General features: G+C 38.8%; 1 protein-coding gene across 1 annotated transcript; it reads right to left on the bottom strand.

Moving 5' to 3' along the window:
• Positions 1-7,938: 7,938 nt before the first annotated feature.
• On the bottom strand, positions 7,939-17,292 carry LOC127531245 (uncharacterized). Its single transcript, XM_051940037.1, has 5 exons — positions 17,108-17,292; positions 15,520-15,628; positions 11,972-12,091; positions 11,607-11,685; positions 7,939-9,035 (listed from the first exon to the last, which is right to left on the bottom strand). The coding sequence occupies exons 1-5, from the start codon at positions 17,203-17,205 to the stop codon at positions 8,944-8,946; spliced, it is 498 nt and encodes a 165-aa protein (XP_051795997.1). The 5' UTR covers positions 17,206-17,292; the 3' UTR covers positions 7,939-8,943.
• Between the last annotated feature and the right edge of the window lie 283 nt (positions 17,293-17,575).

Raw genomic sequence — 17,575 nt, 5'->3', positions numbered from 1 at the left:
AGGATCCTAGATTAAAATAGGGATAAAATCAGATTAATCCGCCTTATACAAATAATTAATTTATTGATATTGTTGTACTATTATGAAATATAAATTTAATAAGCTGAATTAATAAAACTCAAAGCTCAGCATAAATTGAGCAAGAAGCTCAGACCTGTTGTCTGCAGAGAGCTGAGTTGTAGTCTGTGTAAAGCTCACAGGAAGTCACACCTCAGGCAGCCACATACACACACATGCAAAGTACTCTCAATACAGGGTGAAGACGGCTGTGGTTGGACGAAGACTGAAGACATCCGGCAGTGTGAACCAATCAGAAGACAACAGCTTCTTAGTTAAAAACTCATGTAATAGTTTAGAATTCGCTCTTTTGTTGTGAACAGCTGCATGCAGAGGAATATTGTCTTAGTTTAAGTCAGATCTGATGTCAGCTAGATCAACATGGAGTCTGCATGCATGCATTTTCTGTACTATCCAATGCGTTTTTACTAAATATTCTTAAATGAATATTTTGACTCTGAGTCATCCTTGTCTCCGAGTGTTTTTTCCCTCATTAACAGTACCAAAGAATCCGCGTCTGACAAAAATGGAGGCACGGACGGGGTACTGTTATTTGAGGTACTTAATCAATTTTGGAAGAAGAATTGGAAGAGGTCCGGGACCGGAGATTTCCGGGAGGACCTGACGGGAGCTCCGATCCACACAGAGACTCACAAGGCTGGCCAGCCAAAAAGAACAAGGTAAGCAGAAACCTGTTGTTCTAACCGAATTCTGCATATTGGGCATAACTAAATTTGTGAGTCCTGTGGGGTAAGGAGAGACCTGTCTCAAATGAATGAATTTGAATTGTAATCGTTAATAAGCATACATTGGTGCTGAGTTGCATTGGATGATCAGAACTTTATTATCTTTTAAACCGGTGACTGGATAGGGAACTGTTGACTCTCAGTCTTAAATTGGGATCAGTTGGTCTGTACCAGAGTGATGAGATGATGATGAAGTGTGATGTGTAACGTGAAACTGCCCTTGCAGCCTTAAGCTGTAGTGTATAAGAATTGGTAGGAAATCCCTGAAGGAATAGGGTGCAGGACTGAGACTGTATTTACGGCCAGTTGCTGTTTTGGCACTACTATATAATCTTTTAAAAAGCCCGTAGCAGTACAAATGGTTGCGGTTTCTACGCATTAAATGTCACCATTACGTCCTACCTGCAGCACTAGGACATACTGTCTGGGGAAGATTTGATGTGGCCACAATTAAGTAATCTAAATTAGCGATTTTCTGTTGAATTTATTTTACATTGTGGGCAAATTTTTTAAATTTTGTGTAAGTGGAGTCGCGTAAGAACCTACGGATTGCTAAACTCTGTACATAATTGTGTTTGTTTCTAAATTAGAAAAGAGATGCGATCGTTTGTACAAGGTTTGAGTGATTGACAGGCAGGCAGCTGATCTTTACACACGTTGGCAGAAAATAGACGTCATTTTGGTGTGAATGAACAGACGGTCTAAACCTTGTGAGAAAGTGTTGGTGTGTGGATGAATGGGAAAAAAAAAAAAAAGCTTTTGATCTGGGGAGAAAATGTAGTTTTCTTTTATTTTAAAATTTTTATTTTTTATTTTTTCTTTCCTTTTGTTTTCTTTTTATTCTTTGAGCCGCATACAATTGCAGTGTCATGAGAGGGAGAGGCATTCATTTTTTGTAAAGGAATTGATGAAATCATCTGCTTAAGACATACAATTGAAGTGCTGTTTACTGACTGATAAAAAAAAAAAAAAAAAAAAAAACACCGTAGAAGGGGGATGGAGGTGAATGGGAGATAGGGAAGGTTTTCTTTACTCCTCTGTCTCTTTGTCTCCTTCGATTATTTTTTGATGTCTTTCTCTTTGACATGGGACTGAGGGAAGAGCACGAAGAGCAAAATATTCAATTAGATATTGTGCGTGAACCACGGACAATGTTTACAAGAAGAAAGGGTGATTTGTAATTTATTAATGATTATTTAAGGGGTGTAAGAGATTTCAGAAGCTCAGACGTTGCAGAAAACCGCTTGAGATTATTAAAACTGTACGAAACAATTTTGCTGGATTATTCTTACAGTTACTTTGATATTATTGGTTCTGTTTATCAAAGAAGGGTTAATTTGAAAGTGAGAGATAATGGATGGTGAAAAGCTGAAAGAGTTTGTGGTATGAGAAATGGAGAAAAGGGGGATGTTAAAAGATAAAGATAATCTACAGAAAAATGTTTAAAGTTGTGGGTTAATTGGGGAAAACAAGGCTTACTTTCAAGCCAACCTAGTGCTCCTTTGCCCGGTTTTCAGACTGTCATGTCCATAACCAGTGCAGCTACAGCCGACCGACATGAAAAGTTCGTTGAGAGGGAACAAGATGACAGACGCAGAAGCCTGCTGCTAAGCTGAGAGAGGAAGTTGCCACAGAGAGAGCTATGCCTGTACTGACATCTAAACAGGAAACTTCTGCACAGACTAAAACCACCCAACCACGGCTCTTCCTATGATGTCAACCCCAGCCCAGATCTACCCCTCCCTGCTCCTACAAGAACAACCCCCACCTTATGAAAGAACAGCAACATCTGGCAGTCACAGTGCTGCAGTGCAGGCACCACTGGTGGCAGTGAAAGAAGGTGGGTGGATGTTCAGATTCCTACTGAAGAAGGAGGGAGCAACGTCAAAAGATGGACTTTGGTGGTCCCATGATGGGAGACTGGTAGCTCCAGCAACGCTCTGTCACCTACTGCTGAAACAAGCGAACATTGAAAAGCGCTGGTGGCATCCACACATGACTGCACTGGGGGAGAACTACGTGTCAGACTGCGAGACCTGCAACGCCCATAACTCCAAGATTCCATACAGATGTCCAATGGGTGGATATCCTGTCCCACCTGCTCCTTTCCATGACATCACCATTGACTTTACTGACATGGCAGCCGAGATCCGGGTAAAGGGGTACAGGTATATGTTGGTTATGGTTGATCGTTTTACAAAGTGGGTGGAAGCAATTCCTTGTAGGAATGAAACAGCATAAACAGTGGTTAAGTGGTTAAAAAATGAGCTGACATCGCAATATGGGGTTCCATGAAACATTAGATCAGAAAATGGGTTTCATCTCAATATCAAACTATCTGCTAAAAATAATAATAAATAAATAAAATAATAATAATTAACTAAAATCTGTTTTGACACTAAGCTAAAATGGGTTGATGCTCTTCCTCTGGCACTCATGTCAATGAGAAACTCATCAGGGGCAAAAACACATCTGATGCCTCATGAGTTGCTGACGGGCAGACCAATGCCTGGGCCACCCAGAGATGGGGGTCATATGCCATCTCTGGATGTTTGGCAGGTACAATGTGATGATTACATGACTGCACTAACTAAGTTGCCCTGAGTTTTGTCTAAACAGGTGCAGTCAGCAGAGCCTGAGGCAACCGAATAGAAGACTCCAGCACTTCTGGTGGGTGATTGGGTGCGGGTGAAAGCACACAAAAGAAAGTGGCTGGAGCCCAGGTGGACTGGACCATCAGGTAACAGTGTATCTCACATGCGGTCCAGGTAAAGGAAAAGCTGGAGCTAATTGACACCACCTAACTCATTGTGTACCCTCTTCACCAACCTCTCCGAATTCAGGAGAGATAGGAACCGATCTGACAGAATCTAAGGAGGCTCCAAAAAAAACTTAGAGAGTATTTGGTGAAATTTAACAGAAAGCTTCCGAGAATGATATCAGTTGCCCCTGCTTATCCCACAGGATGTAGAGGGAGATGGGATGGAATTAGAGGAGTTGGAGGATGGGGAGATGATTATGAAAAGGAGGGAGAAACTAGTTTTTGGGAGGATTATTAGTGAAACAGGGGGAAAAAAAAAAAAAAACATAAATAAATAAATGGGAAAAAACACTGACCTAACTGCTGATGATTGAACTAAATTGTAACACGTATCAAGCTTTTTGTTTACACCTTAAAAGGTGTAAAAGGAGGGATTTGTGGGGAATATTCATTTTTTCATATCTATTAAACTATCATGTTTTTATTGCTTTCTGCTTATTACTTATAATCATTTTAATTACTCTTTTGCTTATCAATTACAGTCATCATTTTATTACTTTTTTACTTATCACTTATAATCATCATTTTAATTACTTTTTACTTATTGCTTATGATCATCATTTTATCACTTTTACTTACAATCATCATATTAATTACTTTTACTTATTACTTATGATCATCATGTTATTACTTTTATTCATTACTTACAAGCATCATTTAATTACTCTTTTATTACTTATATTCATCATTAACCTTCGTTGATCATATTATGTGTGTTTGCAACTTGTATTAACCCTATAATCAAATGTAATAAAGTGCTTATGAATGCATGTTTGAGTTCTAGCTCATAACCTGAAAAAAGTGTTGATCTAAGCAGGTTGTGCAAGTTTCAACATCTAACTTAAAGGAAAGTGTGTTTAAGGTAAATGCTTGATGCTCCACTTGACTAAAGGCTTGTGGTTAAAACTGACCTTTCAAAGAGCTGAGGGGAAAACTCTCCCCCTCGCTTAAAACTAAAAAACTGAAATAAGAATAGCATCTAGGATGGCAGTTTAGTGTGGACAGGTGACAGTTTTAAAATTAAAAATAAAGAACATCCGTTAAAACTATGCAATACCTGGAAGAAAGAGGGGGGTCTGCGGTTACAGAGATGTGCAACTTGTCACATACTCACAGAGGACAGAGACAGGGCAAAAGGTTCAAACAACAGCTAGATGTTTAAACAAGAATAAAAGTTAAAGTATTAAACCATAAAACAATATTGGGGAATTAAGATTAAAATATAATGTTCATAAGAAAAATACTTAAAAGAAAATGTAATCAACAATGTCTTAAATTAACAGTAAATTGGGGACAGGCATAGAAATCTTATATTAACCTATGAGGATCCTAGATTAAAATAGGGATAAAATCAGATTAATCCGCCTTATACAAATAATTAATTTATTGATATTGTTGTACTATTATGAAATATAAATTTAATAAGCTGAATTAATAAAACTCAAAGCTCAGCATAAATTGAGCAAGAAGCTCAGACCTGTTGTCTGCAGAGAGCTGAGTTGTAGTCTGTGTAAAGCTCACAGGAAGTCACACCTCAGGCAGCCACATACACACACATGCAAAGTACTCTCAATACAGGGTGAAGACGGCTGTGGTTGGACGAAGACTGAAGACATCCGGCAGTGTGAACCAATCAGAAGACAACAGCTTCTTAGTTAAAAACTCATGTAATAGTTTAGAATTCGCTCTTTTGTTGTGAACAGCTGCATGCAGAGGAATATTGTCTTAGTTTAAGTCAGATCTGATGTCAGCTAGATCAACATGGAGTCTGCATGCATGCATTTTCTGTACTATCCAATGCGTTTTTACTAAATATTCTTAAATGAATATTTTGACTCTGAGTCATCCTTGTCTCCGAGTGTTTTTTCCCTCATTAACAGTACCAAAGAATCCGCGTCTGACAAAACAATGTCCAGTTTAGTGACAAAATCCTTTCATCAACCCTTTAAACCAAGCAAAGGGGTCAGCTCAGCCTCTCTCATCTCACTGAAAACATCACATCTTACTAAATCAGACAATGTCTGTAAAATAATAACCGAATAAAGGATAACATTCTCACCAGTTTAATGGAATTTCTACACACGTGGACAAAATTGTTGGTACCCCTCAGTTAAAGAAGGAAAAACCCACAATTCTCACTGAAATCACTTGAAACTCACAAAAGTAACAATAAATAAAAATTTATTGAAAATTAAATAATCAAAAACAGCCATTACTTTTGAATTGTTGATTAACATAATTATTTAAAAAAACAAACTAATGAAACAGGCCTGGACAAAAATGATGGTACCTCTATAAAAGATTGAAAACTATTTGACCAGAGTGACATGATTAACTCAGGTGTGTCATTTAATTGACATCACAGGTGTTTCCAAACTCATAATCAGTCAGTCTGCCTATTTAAAGGGAGACAAGTAGTCACCCTGCTGTTTGGTGAAAAGGTGTGTACCACACTGAACATGGACAACAGAAAGCGAAGGAGAGAATTGTCCCAGGACATCCGAAAAAAAATGATAGACAAACATCTTAAAGGTAAAGGCTATAAGACCATCTCTAAACAGCTTGAAGTTCCTGTGACAACAGTGGCTCATATTATTCAGAAGTTCAAGACCCACGGGACAGTAGCCAACCTCCCTGGACGTGGCCGCAAGAGGAAAATTGATGACAAATTGAAGAGACGGATCGTTGGAATTGTATCCAAAGAGCCCAGAGCAACCTCCAAAGAAATTAAAGGTGAACTCCAAGGCCAAGGTACATCAGTGTCAGATCGCACCATTCGTCGTTGTTCGAGCCAAAGTGGACTTCATGGGAGACGACCAAGGAGGACACCACTGCTGAAAAAAACTCATAAAAAAGCCAGACTGGAATTTGCAAAAATGCATGTTGACAAGCCACAAAGCTTCTGGGAGAATGTCCTTTGGACAGATGAGACCAAACTGGAGCTTTTTGGTAAGGCACATCAACTCTATGTTCATAGACTCAAAAACCAAGCATACGAAGAAAAGAACACTGTCCCTACGGTGAAACATGGAGGAGGCTCAGTAATGTTTTGGGGCTGCTTTGCTGCATCTGGCACAGGGTGTCTTGAAAGTGTGCAAGGTACAATGAAATCTGAAGACTATCAAGGCATTCTGGAGAGAAATGTGCTGCCTAGTGTCAGAAAGCTTGGTCTCAGTCGCAGGTCATGGGTCTTCCAACAGGACAACGATCCAAAACACACAGCCAAAAACACCCAAGAATGGCTGAGAGAAAAGCGTTGGACTATTCTAAAGTGGCCTTCTATGAGCCCAGATCTGAATCCCATTGAACATATGTGGAAGGAGCTGAAACATGCCATTTGGAGAAGACACCCATCAAACCTGAGACAACTGGAGCTGTTTGCTCATGAGGAGTGGGCCAAAATACCTGTTGACAGCTGCAGAACGCTCATTGACAAATACAGAAATCGTTTAATTGCAGTGATTGCCTCAAAAGGTTGTGCAACAAAATATTAAGTTATGGGTACCATCATTTTTGTCCAGCCCTATTTCATTAGTTTGTTTTTTTAAATAATTATGTTAATCAACAATTCAAAAGTGATGGCTGATTTTGATTATTTAATTTTCAATAAATTTTTATTTATTGTTACTTTTGTGAGTTTCAAGTGATTTCAGTGAGAATTGTGGGTTTTTCCTTCTTTAACTGAGGGGTACCAACAATTTTGTCCACGTGTGTGTATGTCGTTCAACATGCGTATAAAACAGGTTTGTAGGACAGCTTTCTTTCATCTATGTGATATCATAAAAATCAGGAACATTTTGTCTCAGAGTGATGCTGAGAAACTAAACCATGCGTTTATAGCTTCCAGGCTGGACGATTGTAATTCCTTGTTATCAGGATGTCTCAATAATTAGCTAAAAAAAAAAACCTCCATCTGATACAAAATGCTGCAGCCACAGTTCTGACAGGAACCAGTAAGAGATTTTCATATTTGCCCTGCATCAGCTTCTCTTGATTGGCTCCTTGTAAAATCCAGGATAGAATTTAAAATCCTGATTCTAACATATAAAACTCTTAATGACCGAGCTCCGTCTAAAGACCTTATTGTCCCATTTTATTCTAACAGAGTCTTTCTCTGTCAGTCTGCAGGTTTACTTGTGGTTCCTTAAGTTTCCAGAAGTAGAATAAGAGTATTTTGTGCATTCTAAACAAGCAGTAAATCTTTTTAAGTTAATTTAATGAAATGCTTATTTTGTCTTTTCCTGATTACCTTCATCTGCAAGTTCATTTCAACAAAATATGAGGGGGGTTTCTTTCAATGTCATTGGCGAAATGTAAGGAAGAGTCCAGATTTTTTTCATTTAATCACTTTATAGTCTCCACAATAAAAGTTAAAGTAGCAGTACATGACCTAATAATGTACACAGTAAAAATAAAATGAGCAAAATAGCAAGGGGAGCGATACACCGAGGTCAACATGGTCCCCAGGGTTGGCTTTGGTGGAGGAGGTTCAACAGTCTGGGCAGGCATCACCAGTCAGCACAAAACAGATTTGGTGATTGTAGATGGATCAGTCACTGCACGTTCTTACCTCAGAGACATCAGAACCATCATCATCCCCCAATTCTGCCAGAACACCCCCAACTTTATGTTCAAGGATGATAATGTTCCACCACATGGTGCCAGAATAGTCACAGCTGGACTTCAGGAAGTGGGAGTGCCTCATAGGGTATGACCAGCAATGTCCTCTGACCTGAACCCCATAGAGCAGGTCTGGGACCAACTGAAGCAGCGACTGGATGCTCTTACCCCACCCCCATGTGACCTGAAAGAACTGCTGTAACACTGGTGGAGGAGTGGAACGCCTCAGAACAACATCATGAGGCTAGTTAGGAGGATGAGACGTCGCTGTCAAGCTGTCATCGCTGCAAATGGTGGAAACACCCACTACTGACTTTGTCAGTTTTTGTCATTTGGGGCAATCTTTGTTATTGTCTAAATTGTTGGGGTAATAAATATTGCACTAATAAAAATGGTGCTTCTTCTCATTCTAGTAAAATCAAAGGGAACTATTACTTATTTCATTAAAATTCAGGCCATATAGGAAAAGCACTCCTGTAAATAAAAATATTCCGAACTTATTGTGAGTAATGTAAAGTGTATTCATTATGCATTTATTGCATAAGGAAAGCAGACAGTGGACCCCAAAATACAACGATAGAAAGCAGCCTGAATGTGATCTTTTGGCTGTAGTTATAAAGAAAGAATATCATTCTTCTAAACTGTCCAGTAATTACCTTTTCTATACAGCAATAATCTCAGATCCACATAAAGACTCAGTCAGTAAACAGTACAGTTAGCAGTGGAGCGCTGGGTGCACAGGAAGTCACTGGTCACCTCTTTATAACCTCTGGATTCAGTTAGACCACTTCCTGTTGAAAAAATGACAGAAGAAACAGGTATGATGATCATCTGTCCACAGAAGGAAAAGACAATACAAAAATGTTAATCATGCAATAATAAAACTGCAAGATTAATGAGGCTGTTAAACACTTTCTGTCAATAAACATTCTGTCTAGGTTTATTCTGAAATTTAAAGCAATAGCTGCACCCTTGCATGATTATATTTTATTATTTGACTCCTAGTGTGTGACACGGAGAGGTCTCACTCCTGGTACACAACAGTGATCTGATGAGTTAGATAATATGAAGGGCTACTGTCTGTCTTTCATTATCTCATAAGTACCTGAGGGGACACAGCCTCACTACTGCAGCCTCGTGTTGTACCAAGGAGGTCCCTATCCACTCAGTTAAGCACAAGGACAATTAGTTGTACAAGGCTTACTTGGTTTCTTTAAAAATATATAAACACTACTGGTCAAAAGTTTTAGAGCAACTCAATTTTTCCTGTTTTATATAGGAAATTCTGCATGTTAATGTCTCATTGTGCTCTGAAACAAAAGTATGGAACAAATGAAGTTTAGAAAAAAATCTATTTAGAAACCAAAATGCATTCTAAACTTTTGATTCCTTCAGCAGATATAACAGCTGAATACACTCGTGGCATTCTTTCCACAATGGAAATCAAATATTGTTCAGAAAGTTCCCATAAATGTGTGGTTCTTGTAGGTTCTTTGCTTTCACTCTTCTGTCCAGTTCATCCAAACCAGCTCCATGGGTTTAAGTCTGGAGACTGTGCTGCCACTCCATGTTTTCAACCATCTGGTTCTTTCTTCCTAAGGTCGTTCTGGCATAGCTTGAACTTATGTTTTGGGTCTTTATCTGCTGTAGGATGAACCCCTGACCAACCAGAACATACCAGAGGGTTCTGCATGGAGCTGCAGAATGCTGTGGTAGACGTTTAGGTTCAGGGTTCCTCTCACTCTGTACAAGAACCAACCCTGGATCCTGAAAAACAGCCCCAGACCATCACACTTCCTCCTCCATGTTTGACAGTTGATGTTCCACACTGAGGAACCGTCCTTTCTCCTACTGGACGGCTACAAACATCCTGCTGATGAACCAGAGATTTAAAATGTTGATCCATTAGTCCATAACACCTTCTTCCAGTCTTCAGTAGTCCATTGGTGGTGTTTTATGGTTCAGGAAAGCCTCTTTTTCTTATTCTGACGTCTTTCTGCTGAAACTCCACCTGTCAAACCTGCAGCTCCAAGTCTTCTCTTCACAGTTGAAACTCAGACTTCTTACTACGACCACTATGAAGCTGACTGAAGCTGTTGTCCTGTGAGCTCCTATCTCCAAGCTGTTGACTCTCACAAACTGGACTTCTGGTCCTCTTGTGGTTTTGGGTCTTCCAGATCTCTTCCTGTCACAGTTTCCTCCAGTTTCTGAGCCTTTTGATGGTGAAGAAAACTGGACTCACTGACACCTGAACTTTCTTCACAGTTTCTCTGTATAAAGACCTACATTTTAAAGTGTTATGATGGTCTGTCTCTATTCCATTGCTAATTACCTTTTCCTCTCCATTTTTACAGCAACACACTACTTTCTGCAGTACAATACTGTTCTAATAATGCTCTGGAGGGTTCCATGGTGTGTTCCAACACTACTTTATAAGACTGAGGGAGTTGGAAGTAATCTAGAAAAGACCCGTGCAGGATTTGATAGCACCAACTTTCAAGGTTTGATAAACCTCCATTGCTGCAGAACAGCTTTAAGTTGTTAACCCATTTCTTGTACCCTGATAAAGGATTTTTTGTATAATTCTGAAATGTACATTATTTTTCAAACAACTTTACCTTGTTTTTAACATGTGGCAGTTCACCACTTACCTTTGTACCATTTCAAGCTATCAGTTGGACTTACACTACTTAAATTTTAATAAAAAACTGGAAAAAGAGGTATTCTAAAGCTTTTGACCGGTAGCATATATATTATATTTTTTAAGATTTTTGAATGGATTTTATTCTCAATCCGTACTTCTTGTATATTTCATTCTTTTTCTTCATTATTTGTTGTTCTCCTATTATTGGGTCAACTATATGTCTTAATGAACTCATTCTAATAATTTCAGGGCTGACTGTAATTGATCTAAATCCTTTCCCAATGGCTTATTCAAGTTGAAGCTGTGATTCATATCTTGCCTTGGAAACAGCTGTACATAGCTCCCAAAGCATTATGAGCAGGACCATCATTATTATTTTGTTCCAAGTAGCCCTAGATGTCCTTCTTGATTTGGTCCATCATATGGTTCAGATCTGTTGTGTAGGACTAGATGTTGATATCCCTTATCGACATCTAGTGCAGCAGGCTATGGTCTGATAAATTCATAATGCCCTATGTAGCTCCTTGCTAAAGGAGAAACGTAATCTGTTGTGGAGTATACCATATGAGAATTATGTGTAGTCTCTCCTTGATGGGCTGAATTCTCTGCAGATATCAATCATTGCTGAGTTCATTTCATTCATTTATTCTGTGCTGTGTGTGCATTTGAACAATAAAGTGTCATTTTAAAGCATCACTACAGCCTTAGTTAAATTTACCTTCCATCAGGTTGTAAAGGTTGCAGTAGTTGGTGCCGTGGTCTGTAATGGCATACCAGGTCTCAGAGATGGACATGGCCTGAGACAGAGTTACAGCTGTTAGATTTAAATAAAACACAATGATCCGCAGAACACACAAAGACAAATGAGCTGAGAACAGACAACTAGAATAACAGACACCATAATGGAAGAACTTTACAGCAGGAGGCTGAGACAAACAGAAAGGAGTGATATGAGAGGAGATAAAAGAATGGAGACTCAGACACTATTTTCATTTTTTTGTCAGTGTTTGGACGACAGACATTTTGCTTGTTTAACTTTGCAGAAACTGTCAGGAAATGAATAAGAGGAGAGTGAAAACCTACCGAAACGTGACAGCAAGTGAAGAAGTGATACGAGACCAGTCGGAAGCTGATGTCATCCACATACATCTTAAAGGGAGTGGTGTGCTTCGCAGCTATAAAGTGGACAGAGGCAGACTGCAACTGTAGAAGGACAAACAGTTTAGTCATTTTCTTGTGTTTTGTATTCAAAGTTAAAGTTACAGGGAACACAAAGATTCTTCATTTTGTTCTTTGGTTAAATCTTATAACCAACAGAGGGCGTACTGGTAAAGCTTCCTATTGCAACGAGTTGCTCCTTATAAAAAAAGAGAGAAAATTTTCCTACATTTGTGACATTTTTACATTTTACTACCTAAAAGAGCTCTGAATGAAAAACTGTTAGGAGTTGGAATATTAAGACATTTAACAAAAAGAAAAGTGCAGCAATACAGTAGTGATCACACAAACATCAAACCATTGCTTTTGTCTGATTGGCTAACAAGCCTGACTGGGTGTGGCTAAATCCATTCAAAATGCTGTAAATCTAGAATGCTTCACCCAGTTATTACCAGCAGTGGATCAAGTGGAGCTGGGTTACCTACCAGTACTTCTGTCTTTGTGGTACAGCTGCTCATACCTGCTGACTTAGCTGTGAAAGTTAGATGTATATATGTATTTTCTATTTTTGTGGTTTAGTATTTCATATTAAATAGCATTCTATATGTTTAGATTTGGGCTGCACAGCTGCTCAGGGCTTAGCAACGTCTCCTTGCAGTTTGTTTCACATCTTGGTCTGGGATCTTCCTGCATGGAGTCTCCATGTTCTCCTGTACATGTGTGGCTTTTCTCCAGGTTCTCCAGCTTCCTCCCACAGTCCACAAACATGCTGAGGTTAACTGGTGATTCTAAACTGTCTGTAGGTGTGAATGTGAGTGTGATTGTTTGTCTCTATGTGTAGTCCTGTGATAGACTGTTACCTGTCCAGGTGAACCTTCACCCTCAGTTAACTGGGATAGATTCCAGCCCCCCATGACCCTGATGGGCATGAAGTGGTGTATAGATAATGGATGGATGGGATGTTTAGTTTTGTGTAGTTGTGACCTGCATCTTGGTATGAGCCCTCTTCACTGTCCTCCCCTCAGCCTGTGTCTGAAAGGTGAATGTTGCTCAAACAGCTGGAGCTCTGTTAGGTCGATGTAAAGGAACTGCTGCAGGGCTGGGTCAGAGAAGGAGAGCAGCCTTTTTAAACTGAAGCAAACATCCTTTTCCTCCTTCTCCAGTCCTCCACTATTGACCATGAGCCAGCCTGCTATAGTGTGAATGTTTGTGGATGTCAGCTGTGAGCGGCCAGTCTGTAATGTCCATCCATCCATCCATTCTCTATACGCCGCTTTATCCTCATTAGGGTCATGGGGGGTGCTGGAGTCTATCCCAGCTGACTCAGGTGAAGGCAGGGAACACCCTGGACAGGTCACCAGTCTGTCACAGGGCAGTCTGTAATATCGTTTTTGTGAACTTTGTGACCTCAGAAAAGGATTTTATTTTGTTTGAGAGGGGAAGTTTTGCTTAGTTTATGTATTAAAAACAGTTGTATACACTTTCACATGTGGCCACACAAGCAGTAGTGTAGGGGTGAGCCACCATATTTAGTTTTTTCTGTTTTCTCATGTTTTTTGTTTAGGAGCCCAGATTATAGGTCTTGTGTACAATCTTTGTTTTCACTCTTCGGTTTTATGGTCAAATATAAGATTGGTTTGTTTTAGGGAACTACCGAGTCCCACAATAGATTAAAGCTTCTTCCTCATTGGGAGAGGGAAGAGCGGTGGAGCTCGTAACAAACTACATGTGGTTCAGAAAAGTTCAGCATCATTAACCTTTTTGTAAATGTGTGCTAAAGATGGTACTCATGACAGCTTAGAAAAGTTCCCCCATATTTATAGACTATTTAACGAGCATTAATGCAATAAAATTTCAGGCAATCAGAAATGGTTGAGCAGAAATGGATTGTTCTAAAAATCTGATATTTTGAGAAGAGGTTTCCCATTGTAAAAAGATCATGATCACTTAGGACCAGTGTTACTCCTCATCTGTACCAAAAGGCAGAGAACTGATTTCATGTCTAAACTGTGTAGCATGACTGTGAAACAGTTTGTTGATGTGCTTTAAATTTTATACCATTTTGATTGTTTTCCTTTACAGACCTTTGCCAGAATTGTCAACTTTCCCCCAATCTTAATCAAACTTGGTACATCCCATGTTTTACCAACCCAAACACTGACTCTATGTGTGGTCTGGATATTAAATGTCATTGATCTGTGATTGGCTAACATACTGTTGTGGCTGCGGTCGACTTTCTAGTTATTATTCTCAGCAATCACACTATTGTGCGTATTTATCTTCATATTTTCTTTATTTGGTATGTTTTCAGTTTGCTACAAAGCACTCATAAAGCTACAACACTGAACTGGTGGATAGTTTGTTCAGTGCTTCACAAATCCAAACGTAAAAGAAAGCTTCTGGTGTCTAGTTCTCCATGGATGATGCTGATGTCATAGGTCATAATAATCTGGCTCATAGGAATTTTTTGTGCCATTTTTGTATTCTTTATGAAACACTTTTGATTTCTATTCTACATTTTTTCATCCATTTTTTTTTACCAAACAGCCTAAACAGTCCTCATATATCTGACATTATGCATCATTGTTTCCACGTTGAACAGCTGCCTCTCTCCTCCATGCATCCAACATGGACTGACTCCATGTTCAAACTGTCAGGCATGATGGGGCCACGTGAAGTGTAAAAAAGCTTGTTCACTTCATGACTCAAAAATGGGGCTATGTTTTAAACATTTTATGGATTACTTAAACAAACTGCATACAATTCATTAGACAGTGACCTAAATAGAACTGACATCATGCCTTAATAGAGACTCATCTGTGAGGCCTATGGATCACACTTTTCATTCAATGTTTAGTATCACTAAGATTGCATTTCCCCTTCATTCTTTTCTTTTTTGTTTTTATTTTTTGATCAACCACACACACAATTTTAAAGAATGTACCTCATACTTTGCAGTCGGGTCTCCTCACTTAGTTAAAATATTTCCTTGTGACACGAGCTCTAAGAATATTCTAAAGTCAGTCTTAAGGACTCCCTGTTAGAAATGTTAAAGCTAAGTCTAGCAATATTTGTGAATAGAGCCTCAGCTCTCTTTAACCAATGATGATCAGTCCTTTTGGTGACACTGTGTCTATGTCTGATAATAAAAAATGATCACAATTAAACCACAGCTATAGAGAAATTTAAGAAAATTGCTGGTCAAAAGTGGAAAGAAATGGCGAATAAATTAATAGATTTCAAACTCCAAAACTGAAATAAGATAAAAATATAAAATAATCCCTCAAGGGAGAAGAATTTTCAGATTATCGCAGGATTAAGCTATTACTAACTTTTTCTTTGATGATGGTGGTGAGTAGTTTCTATTTTCCTGTCACTGCTAAAGCAAACAGATACGACACCAACTGAGTGTAAACGCTGATGATTCCTCCTACAGAGTTACCCATTTTAATGAAATGAGGACTCTCACACACCTTGTAGAGGCACCTCTGTCCTCCCAGGCTGCACCCAGACATGGTTCTCCACTTCTTAATCTGTGAAACCAGGGATTCATAGACGTCTTGACATGGGATCCCAAAGTACCTACACAGAACAAAACAAGCGCATCCACTGAATGGCAGCACTCTGCTTGTTCAAGTACGCTTTATAAATCAAATGACACCATCTAGTGGACGGTGGCTGTGTGTGCTTGTTTTTGATCATTTTAAAGCATTCTGTTGTATGACGCCTTTAAGAAGTTGATTTTACCATACCGCCCAGCATTTTAGTGGCAACAGGATTTATCTTGTGCTGAATGTGGGGTCGAGATAGCCTGAGCCAATTAAAACTGCAAAAATGAATCAGAGTTTCTTCATATTCTCTTCATATCTCATTAAGGATGAAAAAAGGATTTATTTGTGCAAAGAAAGAACTGAAACCAATGTAGAATGGAGAAAGCTGAGGGGAAAACAGCAGGAGCAAAACAAACCTAATCCAAAGAAGGAGCAAATTGCAAAACCTAAGAAATACTCAATCTAACAACAGAGGAGTGAGCCGAGGAAAACTGACGTGAATAACTAAAACTAGACTAATAAAGTAAATGGGGATAATAGACTGAAAACAGCAAGAGGGAACTGAGAGGGAAACCAGGAGCTCAAAAAAGAGAAATACTACAAAAACCAAGGAAAAACCAAACCAGCAAGGTTTCCTTTCTGAAATATAAAGCCTAAATATTTTCAGACGTGGATTGAAACAGCATGGTTATATTGCCAATCAATAATCTGTTAGTAAGATTCTGTTAACCCTTAGATGAAGAAGTGGATCAAAAATGACCCGTGACTTCATTTCTTTGTAATGAAAAGTTATTTTCATTTCATATTCTACATATTTATCAAAAATATGTTTTTGATATTATTCCATTTTAATTTTTAGGCTACCTGTTATCCTTTTAAAAATGTTGTAATATTTGTGTTACTACCCCAAGCTCTTTATCACTGATCGTATCATACAGAGGAGATGGAGGCACGGAGAGCAGAACAGCTGGATGCTAACATTCTACTGTGTAATAGTTTTCATCATCAAAATCTTCAGAATCTGTTATAAGGTGAAAAATAAACACATTTTAAACATGAAATCATTCTTGTGTGGACCAAAATATAATACAAACAATAATACTAATTATTATTCTTAACCAAAATGACAAAAAAAAGGTATAAAAGCACACTTATTCTGATACAGGTAATTTTTGAGCCACTTCATGAAGAGAGCACGGTCTAATTACTGGAGCATCTAAGGGTTAAATATAAAACAGGGGAAAGTTAGCAAGTTGCCACAGAAGGCTAACAGAGAGCCATGATTTCCTTCAACATTCAGAGCAAAGTACAAAAAGCCAAGACAGTTATCTACATTTCTGATCCATCAGCTGTAAATATTATAAAACATGTGATGCAGGACTACACAATCACTGTGCATAAGAGAATATTCTGACAGCTACTAGAACCAGAACCAACACTTCTGAGACATATTTATCAGCTACTCTGTATTTTCAGTCTTACACGGACAAAAGGAACAAATAAAGCGTACCATTCTACTTTGCACTGTGCATGGAGAGGACCTGCACAGCAGAGTTCAGAGGAGCCGACCGCCAGAAGACCTGCGAGGACCCAACGGACCAGATGCATTTTCCTCCAAATTGTGTCAACAACTTTCGTCTGGATTCACTCTGACAGTAGTTCCAATGACATGAGACAAAGGGAGAAAAAAGGCAAGAAATCACAGGACAATCATGTGCTTTTCTGAAGAGGAAACCGCCTTAATTAAATTTAGGTCAGAAGAAGAGCCAAGAAAGAGAGGCTTCAGACGTACTGAGTTTAAAGAGACACACTCACAACCACAGCACCTCCTGCTTCTCTTTTGGCTTATCAAAGATGCTACAAGTAAAATCAGTTCAAGAGACCGTGAGCTTCTGGGGTTATTTTTATATGGGAGTATTATTGTAGCAAAAATATTTGTCAATGCGAATCGAGAGTTGTCTGTCTGTATTTCAATCCA

This window comes from Acanthochromis polyacanthus, chromosome 20 (genome assembly GCF_021347895.1).
Source record: "Acanthochromis polyacanthus isolate Apoly-LR-REF ecotype Palm Island chromosome 20, KAUST_Apoly_ChrSc, whole genome shotgun sequence".
Classification (NCBI taxonomy): Eukaryota; Metazoa; Chordata; class Actinopteri; family Pomacentridae; genus Acanthochromis; species Acanthochromis polyacanthus.
This window is presented reverse-complemented; position numbering and strand designations above follow the sequence as displayed.